We start from the raw sequence: 14,106 nt of genomic DNA on the forward strand, positions 1-14,106 counted from the left end.
AGGAGGGAAATATTCTATTATAAAACACAGACAACTGGTGCAAGTTTGCATGATGGGCGGTAGCAGCAGCTGCTTATTCGTCAAACTTTATAAGAGAAATTGAAGCCTTTTTGGGTGGCAGTTCCTCTCCCAATAACTAAAACACAGAAATAGATCTTACACAGCTGAAATCTAACTGGTATTAAAAGTAAACATTTTATTATATAACAGGAATTAAAGTTTTCAAAAATTTTCACCAACGAAACCAAAAGCCATTCTCAGCACAATGAGAAATTTTACAATCAAAATGACCTTTCATTTTCAGAAATCTGACTGAAAACAAATGGTTAAATATGCTGCAAACAGACAGGGCCAAGTTGTTCTGTCTATTGTGGCAGATGAACAAAGTGTGGGCTACGGAACCACTGGCACGATGGTGACTGAAGCAGATGAGGCAGGAAGGCAGCTAAGCAGGATGCTCGGACTCAGCCCAGGGGTCCGTCTATGATCCAATTCTGGTCAGTCTGATGAGTCACTCTGATCCAGCACAATTATCCTATGTGCGTGTTTTTTAAAGAACAAAAAAGGTACTTTTGAGTTGGTGTGTATGTTTTTTAAAGACACAAACAACAGCCTCTTTCTATTCAGTTACATTTGAGGAAAATGGATTTTGATCTTTATAATCAAGGGAGATTATGATCAACTAGTGTATCGTGGAAATGCAAAATGACTGCAAAGCAACTTACAGTAGCATCTTCTGTACTCCCACCAGCCAAAACTCTTCTTGTGCTGACTCTACCAATTACTTAACCAAAGTTGGCATTAATTTCACCTTATATTTTAATTAATTATAAACATTAACACAAAAAACTGAGCAACTTTGAATTCAAGTCTTTGTCATTAATGTTAATTTGGATGCTGGTAAATGTTTAAAGTCTGCTCGTGTGAACTTTGACCTACAGACATCTGATATATCATTACCTGGATGGTTCAGACCAACCCAGTCGCTTCCAAATACAGGGTTTAAGTTCCTCTTGATGAAATATAGGAGGAAGAAAAAACAACCTGATTACTTTCTAGGTCAAAGGGTACCAGTATTCAGAAGTCACATTAGTGCTATCTCTCTAGTATAGGGTGAACTGTTTTATCTACAAGAGTTGCTTCCTTCTACAAAAATAGAATCGTTCTAAAAACACAGTTAATGGGCCTCCCCTCCCAACATTCTGCAGCTCCCTGTCATAGCAATGGACCCTTAGGAAGCTAATTCACAAAGTCCCTCCATTATGTTCTCACTGAATTCAATACTAGCTAGATGCTCACACACTCTGGGCCCTGTGCCAGTCAGGGTCCTGGAGAAAACAGAATGCACCCTAGGCTGTTTAATGAAGTGACCGCTTACAGAGGTGTAGTCGGAATTAAGGGAGCAAAAAAGGGATGACAAGGCATCCAGGGACTAGCAGCAGTGGGAAGTCATTATCATTTGCAAGTCTGAAGGGACTGGGGGGGTGCAGAAGTGGGGCAGGATAGTTACTGGAACCCAGTGAGAGCTGGCACTGCGAAGGATGGGCAGCCTAATAGAAGCTGTGCTTGTGGAGGGACACCACTTCTATGCAGAGACGAGGTGCTGAAGTGAGCAGGTAGGGGAAGTCATAACCCAACTGCTCTCCTGCCCTCTGATCTTCTGCTCGGGCTTCCCCCGCGGCTAGCAGGAAGCCAGTTGGCCAGGAAGCCCATGAGATACTGACCCTTGTGGACTGGGGCACAAAGCAGGGCAAAAGAAAGGACAAGAATGAGAATGGACTGGGAAAGGCATGAAAGGGATACCAGATGATCTGAAAGAGCTAATGTCTCTAACTTCCTGAGTAGGAGGAATCCAAATATAGGAGGGAGTCATTTGTGAATGGTGCCTTAAAGCTCTATCAAAATGGTTTTGAAATTAAGGTTCATTTATATCTTTCACATTGCTTGTAGACTCCATTTAAATTCCACAATTTATGATTTCTTATTGGATTCTGTAGCCTCTGTGTGAGTTAAATTTAGAACTCTTTCGACGACACTACACAATTAGAAGCAAAACATCTTTCCAGACAATGTGCAAGATAAGGATGATGAGACTGACCAAAGGCTTGCTTTAGAAATAGAACTGGATATTGTTACTGTTTTCTGATGAAGATATGATTGGCAATTAACAGAAAACCTGGGCTGAACTACAAGGAAAAAGTGTAGGAGGATGATGTATAGCAACTGGGAAACATTTCTAAATAACTTTGATGCTCATCAAAGTCCAAGGACTCCAGACTACATTCTAAAGAATCATTCCTTCATACCTTCTTCAGAAGTCCCTAAAAAGCTCTCTGACTTCCTTCTCTCTGGCTTGGTGCTTTCTTCCCCTTTTCTCTTCTTTTTACCAACTTCTTGATCCTTGGTATTCATCTCCCTTCAATGACAATGATTTTGGGTATCAAACCATATGCACAAGGGCCAGGGGAACAGGACTGTGCTCCAAAAGAAATATAATAATAGCCAGTACTAATGGAGTGTTCCCTATTGGCCAGGCATCAGTTCAAATGCTATAATGTATATTAACTCATTTAATTCTCATCACAACTACATAAAGCAGTTACCATTACCATCCCCATTAAGTGATAAGGAAGCTGAGGCACAGCTTACATGCCTGGTAAGTCCTAGAGCCAGGATCCGACCCAGGCAGTCTGTCTCAGACTCTGCTCTCAACCACTAGGCTATATCGTCCCAAAGAAAAAGAGCGTTTCACTTACGTTATAATTGGTGTCCTTTTTACAACCGCCATTTATTTTCTACCTTATCTTCACTTCCTGAAACCCTCTGAAGTGAAATATCTACTTGGAGTATCTAATGATTTAAGACCACATCCGTCAAACCAGTAAGCAGAAACCATCTCCCCCACTCAACTATAAGCTCCTTAAGGGCAGAGATGTCCTACCTCTCTGCCCCTCCAGCCCCCAGAACAGCACTCAGCTCATTGTCTGTGCCCAATAGATGCTGGCTGAACTAAACTGACACTGCTTAGGGATTTTCCTTCTGTCTTCATTCACCGGATATTCAACACAAAATATGTAAAATGAGAGAGAAAGTAAAGCCAGCTAGGTTGAAAAGGATTTTTTTCCTCCTAACCTCTCATCACAGAATCCTAGGCTCTAGAGTTGGAGGAAGCCTTTGGGTTAGCATTTACCTCAGTTCAAATGTCCTGGACCAGAGTCATCCAGCCTGTGCTGGAGTGGGGGAGCAGTTGTTAGAGTAACTGTAAAGGCAGCTGTTTCCTCGGTCAGATAGCTATGGTTATTAGAAAGTTTGTGCTTTACTGAATAAAAGTCTCTTACTCTGCAGTTTCTAGTCACTAGCTCTGTCCTTCGGGGCAGAAAAGAGTAAGCTGACTCTCTCCACTTTACAATATTTCAGGTATCTGAGGGCAGCTATCAAATTCTCTACTCCATCTGCTTGTCTCAGGCTGAGCTTCCCCTGCTCCTTCAGCTGTTCTCATATGACATGGTTTCCAGACCTCTGACTGTTCTGTAGCCACCCTTTTCTGCCTGTGAATGTTCTTTTTAAAATATGATGCCCAGAAAGAAGCCATACACTGTCTCCTAGGAGTCCTCTAGCCAGCGTGAGATATCACCTTGATCTGGATAGTACATTTCTGTCTGCTCAGCGTTAATGCTGCATTGATCTTTTCAGCACCTGTAGAAAACTGAGGCCTCCTGGAGTCACTGTCCATGCGTTCTTTAAGAGGAATTTCTTGAATTCTTACTATGTCTCAAAATGCATGCTAAATGCTGAGCATATAAAAATAAGACATACTTCCTGCCTTCAATGAAATTACAGTGAGTAGGAGCTTCTGATAAAAAACTCCCCATTAGGTCAAATCTCTCACATTCTATACTTTTGGATCTAAACGTTTACTTTCATCTTTTAGAGAAATCTAACATTTCTACCTGTCAAGAGCATTTTGAATCCACAATCTATCACCCATCACATTAGCATTCATTCTTAGATTTGTGTTATCTAAAAATGTGATAAGCATGCCTTTTCTGATTTAATTCAAACGACTGATGAAAATGTTGAAGGTGACAGGGCCAAGATACAGCAATCTTACAGGCCTCTCTCCATACTGATATCAATCTGCTAATCAATACCTTGAGCACTGTGGGTGGAGGAAGAGGGGCAGACAGGAGTCAGGGCTGGTTCATCTACAGCAACGTAACGCCATCACCAGACATTCATTCTCCAAGGAGCTGAGGTATTTATTAAAAAACTAAAATCTAGCCCCCTTTCCTGAAAAAGAAAATGATCCCCTGAAGGAGAGCGATAACCTTGCAGAGCCCTTGGGGAGATCCTGTAGCTCCATGCTGTCCTCAGGTTGCTGCAGCCATCTTTCCAGGTCCTCATCCAGAGTAGAGTGAGCTCTGTCCAAGGGCAAGTGAAGCAACTGAGATAACAGTCATTTTCTCTCTCCCTTGACAAGGAAGCATAGTACTTTACAGTGGGAAAGGACTTTCAAACTTGTACTTTCACTTGTTTCTCATGAGAAAACGAGAGATTGGTGAGATTCTATCTGGAATTGTAGAGGTCACTTAGATCTGATTTAAATGTGGACCCAAAGCCTCTGTTAGCCCCTGACAAAAAGCCCAGCACCCATGAGATAGATCACTATCTCCCAAAGTCCAATACTAGACTCTGTCTCAGTTCTAGGTCATTAAGTCAATTTCCACCTGAGGCTAGAACTGTACACTCATTCCTACAAGTGTTTTGGATTAAGAAGAACCTCTGAGGGCCAGCCTGGTGGTTCAGCAGTTAAGTTCGCAAGTTCTGCTTCGGCAGCCTGGGGTTCGCCGGTTCAGATCCCGGGTGTGGACATGGCACTGCTTGGCAAGCCATGCTGTGGTAGGCGTCCCACATATAAAGTAGAGGAAGATGGGTACAGATGTTAGCTCAGGGCCAGTCTTCCTCAGCAAACAGAGGAGGATTGGCAGCAGATGTTAAGTCAGGGCTAATCTTCCTCAAAAAAAAAGAAAGAACAGAAAAGAACAGCCTCTGGGACCAAAAGATGCAGAATATGTTTTCAGAAGGCCTGAAAAGTCCTACCCATCTGAAAAAATATCTTCCACTCTGGCCTGGTGCCGAGAACTGAGATGACTGAACATCTGTGGGCATCTATCTGTGTCCAGCACAGCCAGCCCTTTTGGAAAAGGAAGAGACAACAACAAGAGTAGCTAACTTTTCATCATGTACAAAGCATTTTATATTTATATAACCAAATGTAACTCCGCCTTTTTGAGCTTATCTTCATTTGCCTTAAATAATGGCAGAGATTTTTACTGAAGGTGTTTTTGGGAGATGGGAGGACTGGATTTACAACATACATTATAGACAAAGATTTCTAAAACTTAAAAAAAATTCTTACCTTCCTCCCCCTTTGCCTCTTTGTCTTCTCAGTCTCCCCAAAATCCCTCTCCTCACTTCCTCACAGATCCCAGGGATCTAGTTTCCTCCTTCACCTCCCAGACCTTCCCTTCCAGGTCTCTCTTTTCCTTCCTCACAGAAAATCATTTAGCTTTTGAAAAGTGTGACACAAACTGGATTTACTACCCAAAAGTTATTCATAAAACACCTCTCTCATACCTTCTTCTTTTATAGCAGCTGAAAAGCTAAAAACTCAATTTCCAGTCTGCCTTACAATTGAGGGGGGTCACGTATCACATTTGGCCAATGAGCTCTAAGTGGGCATCTGCTGGGAAGGGTTTCTGAGAGTTTTTGCTTTCCAGATAAAAAGGGGCACAGCCAGCTAGAACATTCATTTGGCCCACCCTCTTATCTCTGGTTGGTGTGTGGGACAGCAGCCATCTTGCAACCAGGAGGTGACAAGCCTGACAATAAAGGCCAACATGCTACAAGTGGCAGAGCAGGAAGATCAAAAGAGCCTAAGTCCATGGTGGCTTTGTGGAGCGGTCACACCAGCCACGCTCTGCCAACCTGTGGGCCTCTTGTTATGAGACAAACTTATTTAAGCACAATGGTACAATTTTCTATCATTTGCAGCTGAAAGAATTCTGCAGGGCTACCCCAAGGATCCATAGGACCAGAATCAGGATGAGGCAAGGTGCAAGGGCAGACTCAGATCCTGTCTTTCTTTAAAATTTAGACATTTTGTTCATCATGGATTTTTTGCATTAATTTTTATTTTTTAAAATATGGCATTAAAATAGCACTTATCTTGACTCCTGAGTTTTTTGGTGCCTCATTCAATTTTGTGACCAGGGAGTGTGTTTCACTTATCTCACCCCAGTGCTGGCCCTGAATGACAGGACCAGGCAAGAGAAGTCAGGAGCACAGGAGGTGAGCTGAAATGGTTTGCCTTACAACACAGGGCAAAGGAGAGCTCCCACTTAGGAATGGAACTGGGTTTCTTGAGGCAACCTTGTGTTTTTAGACTGAACTGTCTGGATGAATGCCCCATTTTCTCTTATTTGACTAGAAAGATCTAAAAATTCTCTTCTAAGGCCTTTAACTAAAATGTTTTGAAAGATGTTGAAACCTGTGTTTACTTCACAAAAGGAAGTAAAAACAAACAAAAACAAAAAACAACTTGACAAGAAAAAAACAAATAATCCTATTAAAAAATGGGCAAAGGACTTGAACAAATATTCCTCCAAAGCAGATATACAAATGGCCATCAAGCATATGAGAAGATGCTCAATATCACTAATCATTAAAAAATTTCAAATCAAAACCACAATGAAGTATTACCTCATACCCGTCAGAATGGCTACTATCAAAAAAAACCCACAGAAAATTGCAAGTATTGGCAAGGATGTAGAGAAATTGGAACCCTGCCAATGTGCACTGTTGGCAGGAATGTAAAATGGTGCAGCTGCTGTGGGAAGCAGTATGGTATTTCCTCAAAAAATTAAAAATAGATTTACCATATGATCCAGCAATACCACTCCAGGGTATATATCCAAAAGAACTGAAATCAGGGTGTCTTGAAGAGACATTTGTACACCTATCTTCAGAGCACCATTATTCACAATAGCCAAAAGGTGGAAACAACCCAGTGTCCACCAACAGATGAACAGATAAACAAAATGTGATATACACACACATGTATACATACAATGGAATTTAGCCTTAAAAAGGAGGGAAATTCTGACACATGCTACAAGAACGAACCTTGAGGACATCACGCTAAGTGAAATAAGCCAGTTACAAAAGACAAATACATATGATCTCACTCTCATGAGGTATCAACAGAAAGTACGATGGTGGCTGCTAGGGACTGAGGGGAGGGGGAAAGGGGGGCTGTGGTATAATGGACATAGAGTTTTAATTCTGCAAGCTGAAAAAGTTCTGGAGATTGGTTGCACAACAATGTGAATATACTTAACACTACTGAACTGTATACTTAAAAGTTTTATGCTACGTGTCTTTTATCACAATTAAAAATTTAAACGAAACAAAAAGCCTTTTAGGAACAGGGTCTATTAGGATAGTATGAAAAAAGACCATTTTCTTCCTTCTTATTATTATTTGTCAATATCAGGAGAAAAACTAATACAGCAAAATCCTTTCCAAAGTCCAGCTTTTTCTGTTACCTCTCTGTGTCCTCTTCTAGATCCTGAGTTTCTTTGGTCCAAAGCATATTATCTTCTTTTTTACTGATAGTTTCTTGCTCTTCTAAGTGCCTTTGATCTAAAAACAGTTGAAAGACCTAACTTTATTAGAACAACAGCAACAACAACAATAACAAACAATTGAGAAAGCCTGCCTTAAAATGGAGTGCAAAAAATTAAGGCTAATCAGTGGCCCCTTAAGTATGCGATGCACTAGTTCTCTTCCCAGGAGAGCAGGGGGCCAGGTGGCAGTCTGCAGGGCGCCTGTATTCACAGCAGCTGCTTCTGGAGTCTTGGGAGCTCTTTGGTGCCAGGTGAAGCTATAGGAAACCTTGCCCATGCCAAGGCTCAAGAGAGACAGAGGAAGCAGAGGAGAGAAAGGACACAAAAAAGAGGAGGCAAGAGACTCTGAAAACAAATTGCACAGATTTACTTTGGGGGACAACCCTGTTCTCACTTGTTAGATGTTTCTGGGTTGGAGAATCAGGGAAGAAATTTGGGTGGGGAAGGGTAGTGCCCTTTAACGTATGCCAGGCATTTTACATATGCTATCTGATTTCATCACGCAGTCCTATGAAGGGGAGGGGACTAACATTTGTTAAGTATTTCACAATGTACCAGGCACTGTGCATGGAGCTATTACATACATCATAAGGTGGGAATTATTCCTATTTTACAGATAACAACTAAGGCACAGAGACAGACATTAATCAGTTTGCCACCCAAAAGTTTTGGAGCCAGAATTGAGGTGGCTGACCTCAAGGTCCACACTCCTCCATGTACCACTGTGCTGCCAAGGACAGCATTACAGCAAGAAGCTGATGAAAAAGATCTAGGTAGCTGGCTTACCATTTGCAGTGATGCCCAGGTGACTTGCTGTGCTCTCATCCAACACTGTGGATGAGGCCTGCTGCTGCTTCAAGTGCTCTGTCCAAATATAAAAGCAGGAGGCAACACATTTCTTCCTTTACAATGTCATACTATTCTCTAGAGCAGTGGTTCTCAAAGGGTGGTCCCCAGACCCGCAGCCTCAGTATAACCTGAGAACTTGTTAGATATGCAAGTTGTCAGGCCTCATCCAAGACCCATTGAATCAGAAACTCTCAGGATGGGGTCCAGAAATCTGTGTTTTAACAAGTCCACCAGGTGATTCTGATGCCTGATAAAGTTTGAGAACCACTGCGTTTAGGGCAATCTCATACAACACTAAAAATAATGATGATGATGATGATGATGATAGGTAACACTTGCAGAGCCCTATGTAGCAGGTACTGTTTCTAACTTACATACATTAAGTTAATTCAAGATTAAGGTTCACAATTAACCTTTACAACAGCCCTTGAGATTGATCACATTATTGTTATTCCTGTTTAACAGATGAGGAAGTGCAGGTAAAAAAATGTTAAGGAACTTGCCTAGAATCACACAGATACTACGAAGAATTGTTATTAAATCCAAGCAGTCTAGCTCTAAAGTTTATGCTCTTAATCTTTACTTTATACTCTCTCAAGAAGTTTGCAACAATTTCAGAGCAACTCAAAATTTTCCCCATCTCTATTGGCTTATATTTCATATTTTTTTACCTAGTTTATGGAAATACAGAAGGCAAAAAACATGTATAATTTCTAGTTCCTAAAGAATTGATCACTAGACTAAGACAAGCATCTGCTAAACTCAGCACACTGCTCTGCATTTGTTAGGTACTTGGTCTCCTCTAAGTGCTCTCCAGAGCAGAGCAGAGCAGAGCAGAGCAGAGACAGTGAGAAGGCGGCACAGACAGTAACCCTGGGCTCGCTGCTGGCATGGCCCTGTTGTGTACAGGTGCGGGTCAGGAATCAGGTCCTACCTGGCAGCCTCTGGGTATCAAGGGGATCCATAAGATCATTTAATATAATTTGAAATTTAAAAATCCATTTTTATCCTCGATTAAAAGTAGTCCCTTATTGATCTTAAAGGATCACCTATATCCTAGGGTTCTAAAGAACCTTCCCCTTTAGGCCCTTGTCAGAAGTCTAGAGCTTTGCATGTGGGTCCTCCAAAGCACAGGTGTCAGCTCCAGGTCACTTCCCAAAGCCCTCCAGAGGGGAAACAACAACACAGTGAAGATATACAATAACCAGGTGGGACAATAATTGTTCATCATTAGGAGAAACCACCCAAGTGCCCTCTGCCCTTTGCCTTTCTGGAAAATTACTGACCCATCTCAAACTTGGCACAGATAATTCCCATGAGCAAAATGAGGGAGGGTTTCTGCAGAGTGCACTGGGGTACAGCAGTGCCCTGAGGTTGGAATCATGGAGGAAGCCAGGTAACAGCTGCTGAATCGGGGGAGTCTACATGGTGACTGAAGAGAGAAGACGGCAGGATCCAGAGGAAAGGTATTACTGAGGTCAAACTGCAAAGAAGCCCTCAAGTGCTGCCTTAAGCCATGACCAAGGAACAGACAACACTGAGAATCCACCTGAGCAGGACACGTACGGTGACGTCTACTCTCACAAGCAGCAGTTCTACTGTTGTATGAAGAAGAACAACTGGAGAGAAATTTGTGAGGACTCCCTAGGGAGTTCCAGAGAATGAAAGCCTGTATGGGAGTGGGGGCTCTAAGAGTCTGACCCAACAACCCTGTCACCTATACAACCCTGTGGCATTGGGGGAGGGGTGCGGTCAGGCAAGAAGGGCCTATGTCTACAGAAGAAGAAACTAAGGAAGGTTCTAGCAGCTCTGACCAGGTCCACCTAAGTTCCTCAGGCCAATGGTCAGGGGCTGGGAGTTCTGATAACCTAGACAGTAGCTGTCCGTTGAGTTAGACCAGGTAAGTCCTCATTTACCTCTCTCTTTCTAATAAGACACAAAACCTCAGAATCCTGAAAACCAAGTGGTGCACCTCAGGAAATTCTCTAAACGCCCCATACCCAGAACTGGACCATCAGAGGTCTGATGAGATGTGTCCTCTGAGGGCCTCTGGTCAGCCAGGCTGTCAAGAAGAGAGTAGTCAGGTCTTTCCCGGGGAAGCAAACCACCTGCCTCAAATATCTCTATAACCATGTACCATTTACTTTCAGCATCAGCTACAACTAAAATTGAGTTGGTATTGCTCAGTCTCTGAAACGGAAAATTCTGGTCTCATTAAGTCTTGTGCCACTGACTTCTCTGCCCTCAGGAAAGTGATTCATCCATGATGCCAACAGCTTTAATACCTCCTGCTAATGGTAAAACTGAAAGTACAGGGTGTCTTGGCCTTCAGAGCCAGACTTCAGGCCTCCAAGGTATGGCTGGTTTGGTTCGAAAAGGAGATAAGAATTCCTTTAAGAAAAAAAATTCATCATAATAAACCATTTGAATGTTATTTCCTCTTAGAATCATTACCACAGACACTTTAAGTAACAAAACGACAAGAGACACAGGCCAATTATCCTGGCCAGGCTTCAGTAGTCACCCATTTTATCAGGAAATTGCCCCTTCCTGAATTCTGTACATTTCCTCAGACCTTCATAGGGCCTTCTGTACTAGTGTTCACACTTGAGACAAAGAAACCACATTGTGGCCAGCGACCATAACTAACAGGGCCATGGAGTAAATTCTGTATTGAACATCCTTACCAATTTCGTCAAGTAGCTCCTGAGATGGTGGTGGTAGCTCATCAATGTTATGCTGTGAGATGGTTTCTACTAGTTCTTAAAAAAGATAAAGGGGAAAATGACTTAACACCTTCCTAGACCTGAACTGGATTTTCTAGGCTTCCGCGTGGATTTGACTTAAGACTTCTCAGTGATGAAACAAACTAACGTGAGGAGAAAACCTCAAAAATTAGCAGTCCTAGTTGAGACCTGCTAACATGTGAAGGGCTTTATTCTTCCTTTTACTCAAAACCTTTCCTACATCACCCCTTACCCAAGTATTGCTTGATCAGTGTCCCTCCCTCCCCAGGGACATTTGAGGTAGGCGAGGTACAAATTCCTAAGAGGCTGGGGACCCAATCTGGACCAGAGCTGCTGAGGGATACAGAGGCTCTGGACAGTCCAAATGAACAAAATATAAAGTGGGAGCCTTTCTCTGCAGACTATCAGGCCAGGGGATATAGGAGCAACCATCCTTTGGGCCTCCCCTAAGTGCTCAATTATAACATTAACCAAAAACCCTCAGCATAATTCACAAAATCCCTATCCCCCTGAGGGAAATTCTAAGAGCTGGACCAAAGACACAGATACTAAAATTGATGTAGCAAACGCAACATGCCTCAAGAGCTGTTAACACTCTCATACCCTTTGATTTGGAAAGTGTCTTCTAGGAATCTATCCTATGGAAAGGATCAGAGGTGCAGGTAAAGATTTTTGTACAAAGGGCAAAACTGGGAAAGCAATATAAATTTTCAACATAAGAGCATGGTTAAGCAACATATGTAGAATGGACTATTATGTAGCCATTACATATATTTACAAATCATTTTTAGTGACAAGCGGAAATCCTCAAAATATATCATCAAAGGAAAAACCAAGCAAGAGCTGATATACAATATGATTTCAACTATGCTGAATGTGTATATATATTTGTATATTTCTAAAAATATGAAAAATATATGTACCAAAATATTACAAGAGATTAAAAAATGGTGGTAGAATTAATTGGTGGTTTTCTTTGTTAAGCTCTTCTTTATTCTCCAAGTTCTCTATAATGAATTGTTTTACTTTTATAATCAGGGGGAAAACAGCATTTTTGTTTGAATCTAATGTAAAAAAATGAGCTCCCTTAAATTAAGCTCCCTTAAATTGCTTATGTATTTCAATATTAAACACAGGGTACCTTTTGGCAGACTCCTTCTCTGCATGGCATGGGATGATGTGTCCGGTGCCTTAGCAATGCTGGAGGAACCAGCCCCAGTAAATGTAGACAACTTTTTCTATAAGTAAGACATAAACATGGTAATTGACGCATGTGTTAAGCTAAAAATGCCCGTGCAGCTCAATCATTTCCAAGATTAAGCTTGTATCATCAATGGAAGAAGGCACTTGTTTTGTTGATTGAGTCAAACTCATTCGAATGTCACCTCCTCTGGGAAGCCTTCTCACTCCTCTTTGCCTCTGCAGCACTCACTACTTAGCTCTGTGTTATATCACACCAGTTTTTCTCACTAGGTGGTGAGCTCCTTTGGGACAGGGACTATACCTATCTTATTCACATTTGGGCACTTACAAGAGGGCCTGTCATGGTGCCTGGCACTTAGAACCTGCCCAATTAACAGTTTGTTGAACGAAAGCATAAAATCCTTTATTTCTCTACTTCAGAGTGAGACCTTTCGTGAGTCAAATGCCCAAAGAAGATGACAGTAAACTTTTCATTAAGGGCCAAAGCAAGTAATCAATCTGCTTATAGAATGGTCAGTCGACCATTTTAGGTTTTTAGCTTTAGGTTTTTAATGAGTGTACCAAGTGAGGAACCTGTAGTTTTCTTGAAGAGACTACACATGAAATATGAGGGAGAGAGAGAAGAAGAAAGAAGGACAGCAGGGGGAGGGGGAGGAGGCAAGAAGACAGCATACAGTTAAGTGTTTTTACCGCAGACTATTAGTTCAGGAGTTCAGGGAAGGTGGAGATCAATCAAAACTCTCAGTGAACTAACCAGAGGAGGCTTCAAGGAGGAAGCAGCACTTGAGCCTCCCTAAGTAGGTAGAATATGTAAGCTATGAGAGGTTGGCTCTTCAGAGAAATCGCCAAACATTTCTCTGAGGGGAAAAAAGGCACAAAAACCCAGGATTCATCCTACAACACAGACTTGGAGAGGAGCCCCAGGGAAGCCTGGAAAGGATCCAGCTTATTTCTGGCTTTGTTCGTAAAATAGATTTGGAGAAATCTTGGCACTTTGCATCACTGAAGGCTTTGGGCTGACTCCATGAGTGTGTAACACAGAGTAGGTCTACTTACGAGATCAGTCAATCTTGAACGGAGAGTTTCAGAGGAAGTAAGAAGGGAATCTAGGCTCTTTGCTCTCTCCCGGACAGTTGTAAATGTATCACACAAAGTTGGGATAGATTCTTGACTGTTCCAGCATGAGGTAGACCCTGTTTTAACTTGAAATGTGATACTTTCAAGGCAGTCTTTATACCGACTGGCAGCTGAAGAAATTGACCCTGTTGCAGAAAAGAGGGCAGTGTCCAAATCCTTTACATTATTTAAAACAAAAATTAAAACCTCCACAAAACTCTATACCACGGATTCTTTAAACTCTTAATAACCAAAAACAATCACTGATCTGAGAAACAGCTCCTCAAGGGATACAAAATGACAGTCTCTAAACTTGGCCAACAAAATAAAGGGAGATTATTTGAATCACAGATATATGGAAACAAGGACACTGGAAAGAGGATATTTGATGCTGGGTGTACGCAGTTGCAGGACTCAGAACTATGTACATTTAAGCACAAGGTACTGCTTTAAATTACAGACTCTGGAGAATCCAATGTTTTCACACTAAATTCAATAGTATT

The 14,106-nt window shown here is 41.8% G+C and overlaps 1 protein-coding gene across 26 annotated transcripts in view; it reads right to left on the reverse strand.

The window, feature by feature from the left end:
• Positions 1 to 176: 176 nt before the first annotated feature.
• The window catches only part of TEX14 (testis expressed 14, intercellular bridge forming factor), a 159,712-nt gene continuing 145,782 nt past the window's right edge, over positions 177 to 14,106 (reverse strand). For 10 of the 26 annotated variants that reach the window (XM_023652898.2, XM_070227476.1, XM_070227490.1 and 7 more), the window contains 9 exons: positions 13,544 to 13,749; positions 12,426 to 12,522; positions 11,225 to 11,299; positions 8,475 to 8,552; positions 7,608 to 7,704; positions 4,329 to 4,421; positions 2,307 to 2,416; positions 961 to 1,012; positions 177 to 535 (listed from right to left, as the gene is read on the reverse strand). In XM_023652898.2, the coding sequence (XP_023508666.1) occupies positions 499 to 535; positions 961 to 1,012; positions 2,307 to 2,416; positions 4,329 to 4,421; positions 7,608 to 7,704; positions 8,475 to 8,552; positions 11,225 to 11,299; positions 12,426 to 12,522; positions 13,544 to 13,749 (845 nt within the window). In that variant the 3' untranslated portion in view covers positions 177 to 498. Of the gene's footprint in view, positions 536 to 960; positions 1,013 to 2,306; positions 2,417 to 4,328; positions 4,472 to 7,607; positions 7,705 to 8,474; positions 8,553 to 11,224; positions 11,300 to 12,425; positions 12,523 to 13,543; positions 13,750 to 14,106 lie in introns of all 26 variants that reach the window. The other 16 variants (XM_023652900.2, XM_070227477.1, XM_070227492.1 and 13 more) reach the window with 6 other exon arrangements.

This window comes from Equus caballus, chromosome 11 (genome assembly GCF_041296265.1).
Source record: "Equus caballus isolate H_3958 breed thoroughbred chromosome 11, TB-T2T, whole genome shotgun sequence".
Classification (NCBI taxonomy): domain Eukaryota; kingdom Metazoa; phylum Chordata; class Mammalia; order Perissodactyla; family Equidae; genus Equus; species Equus caballus.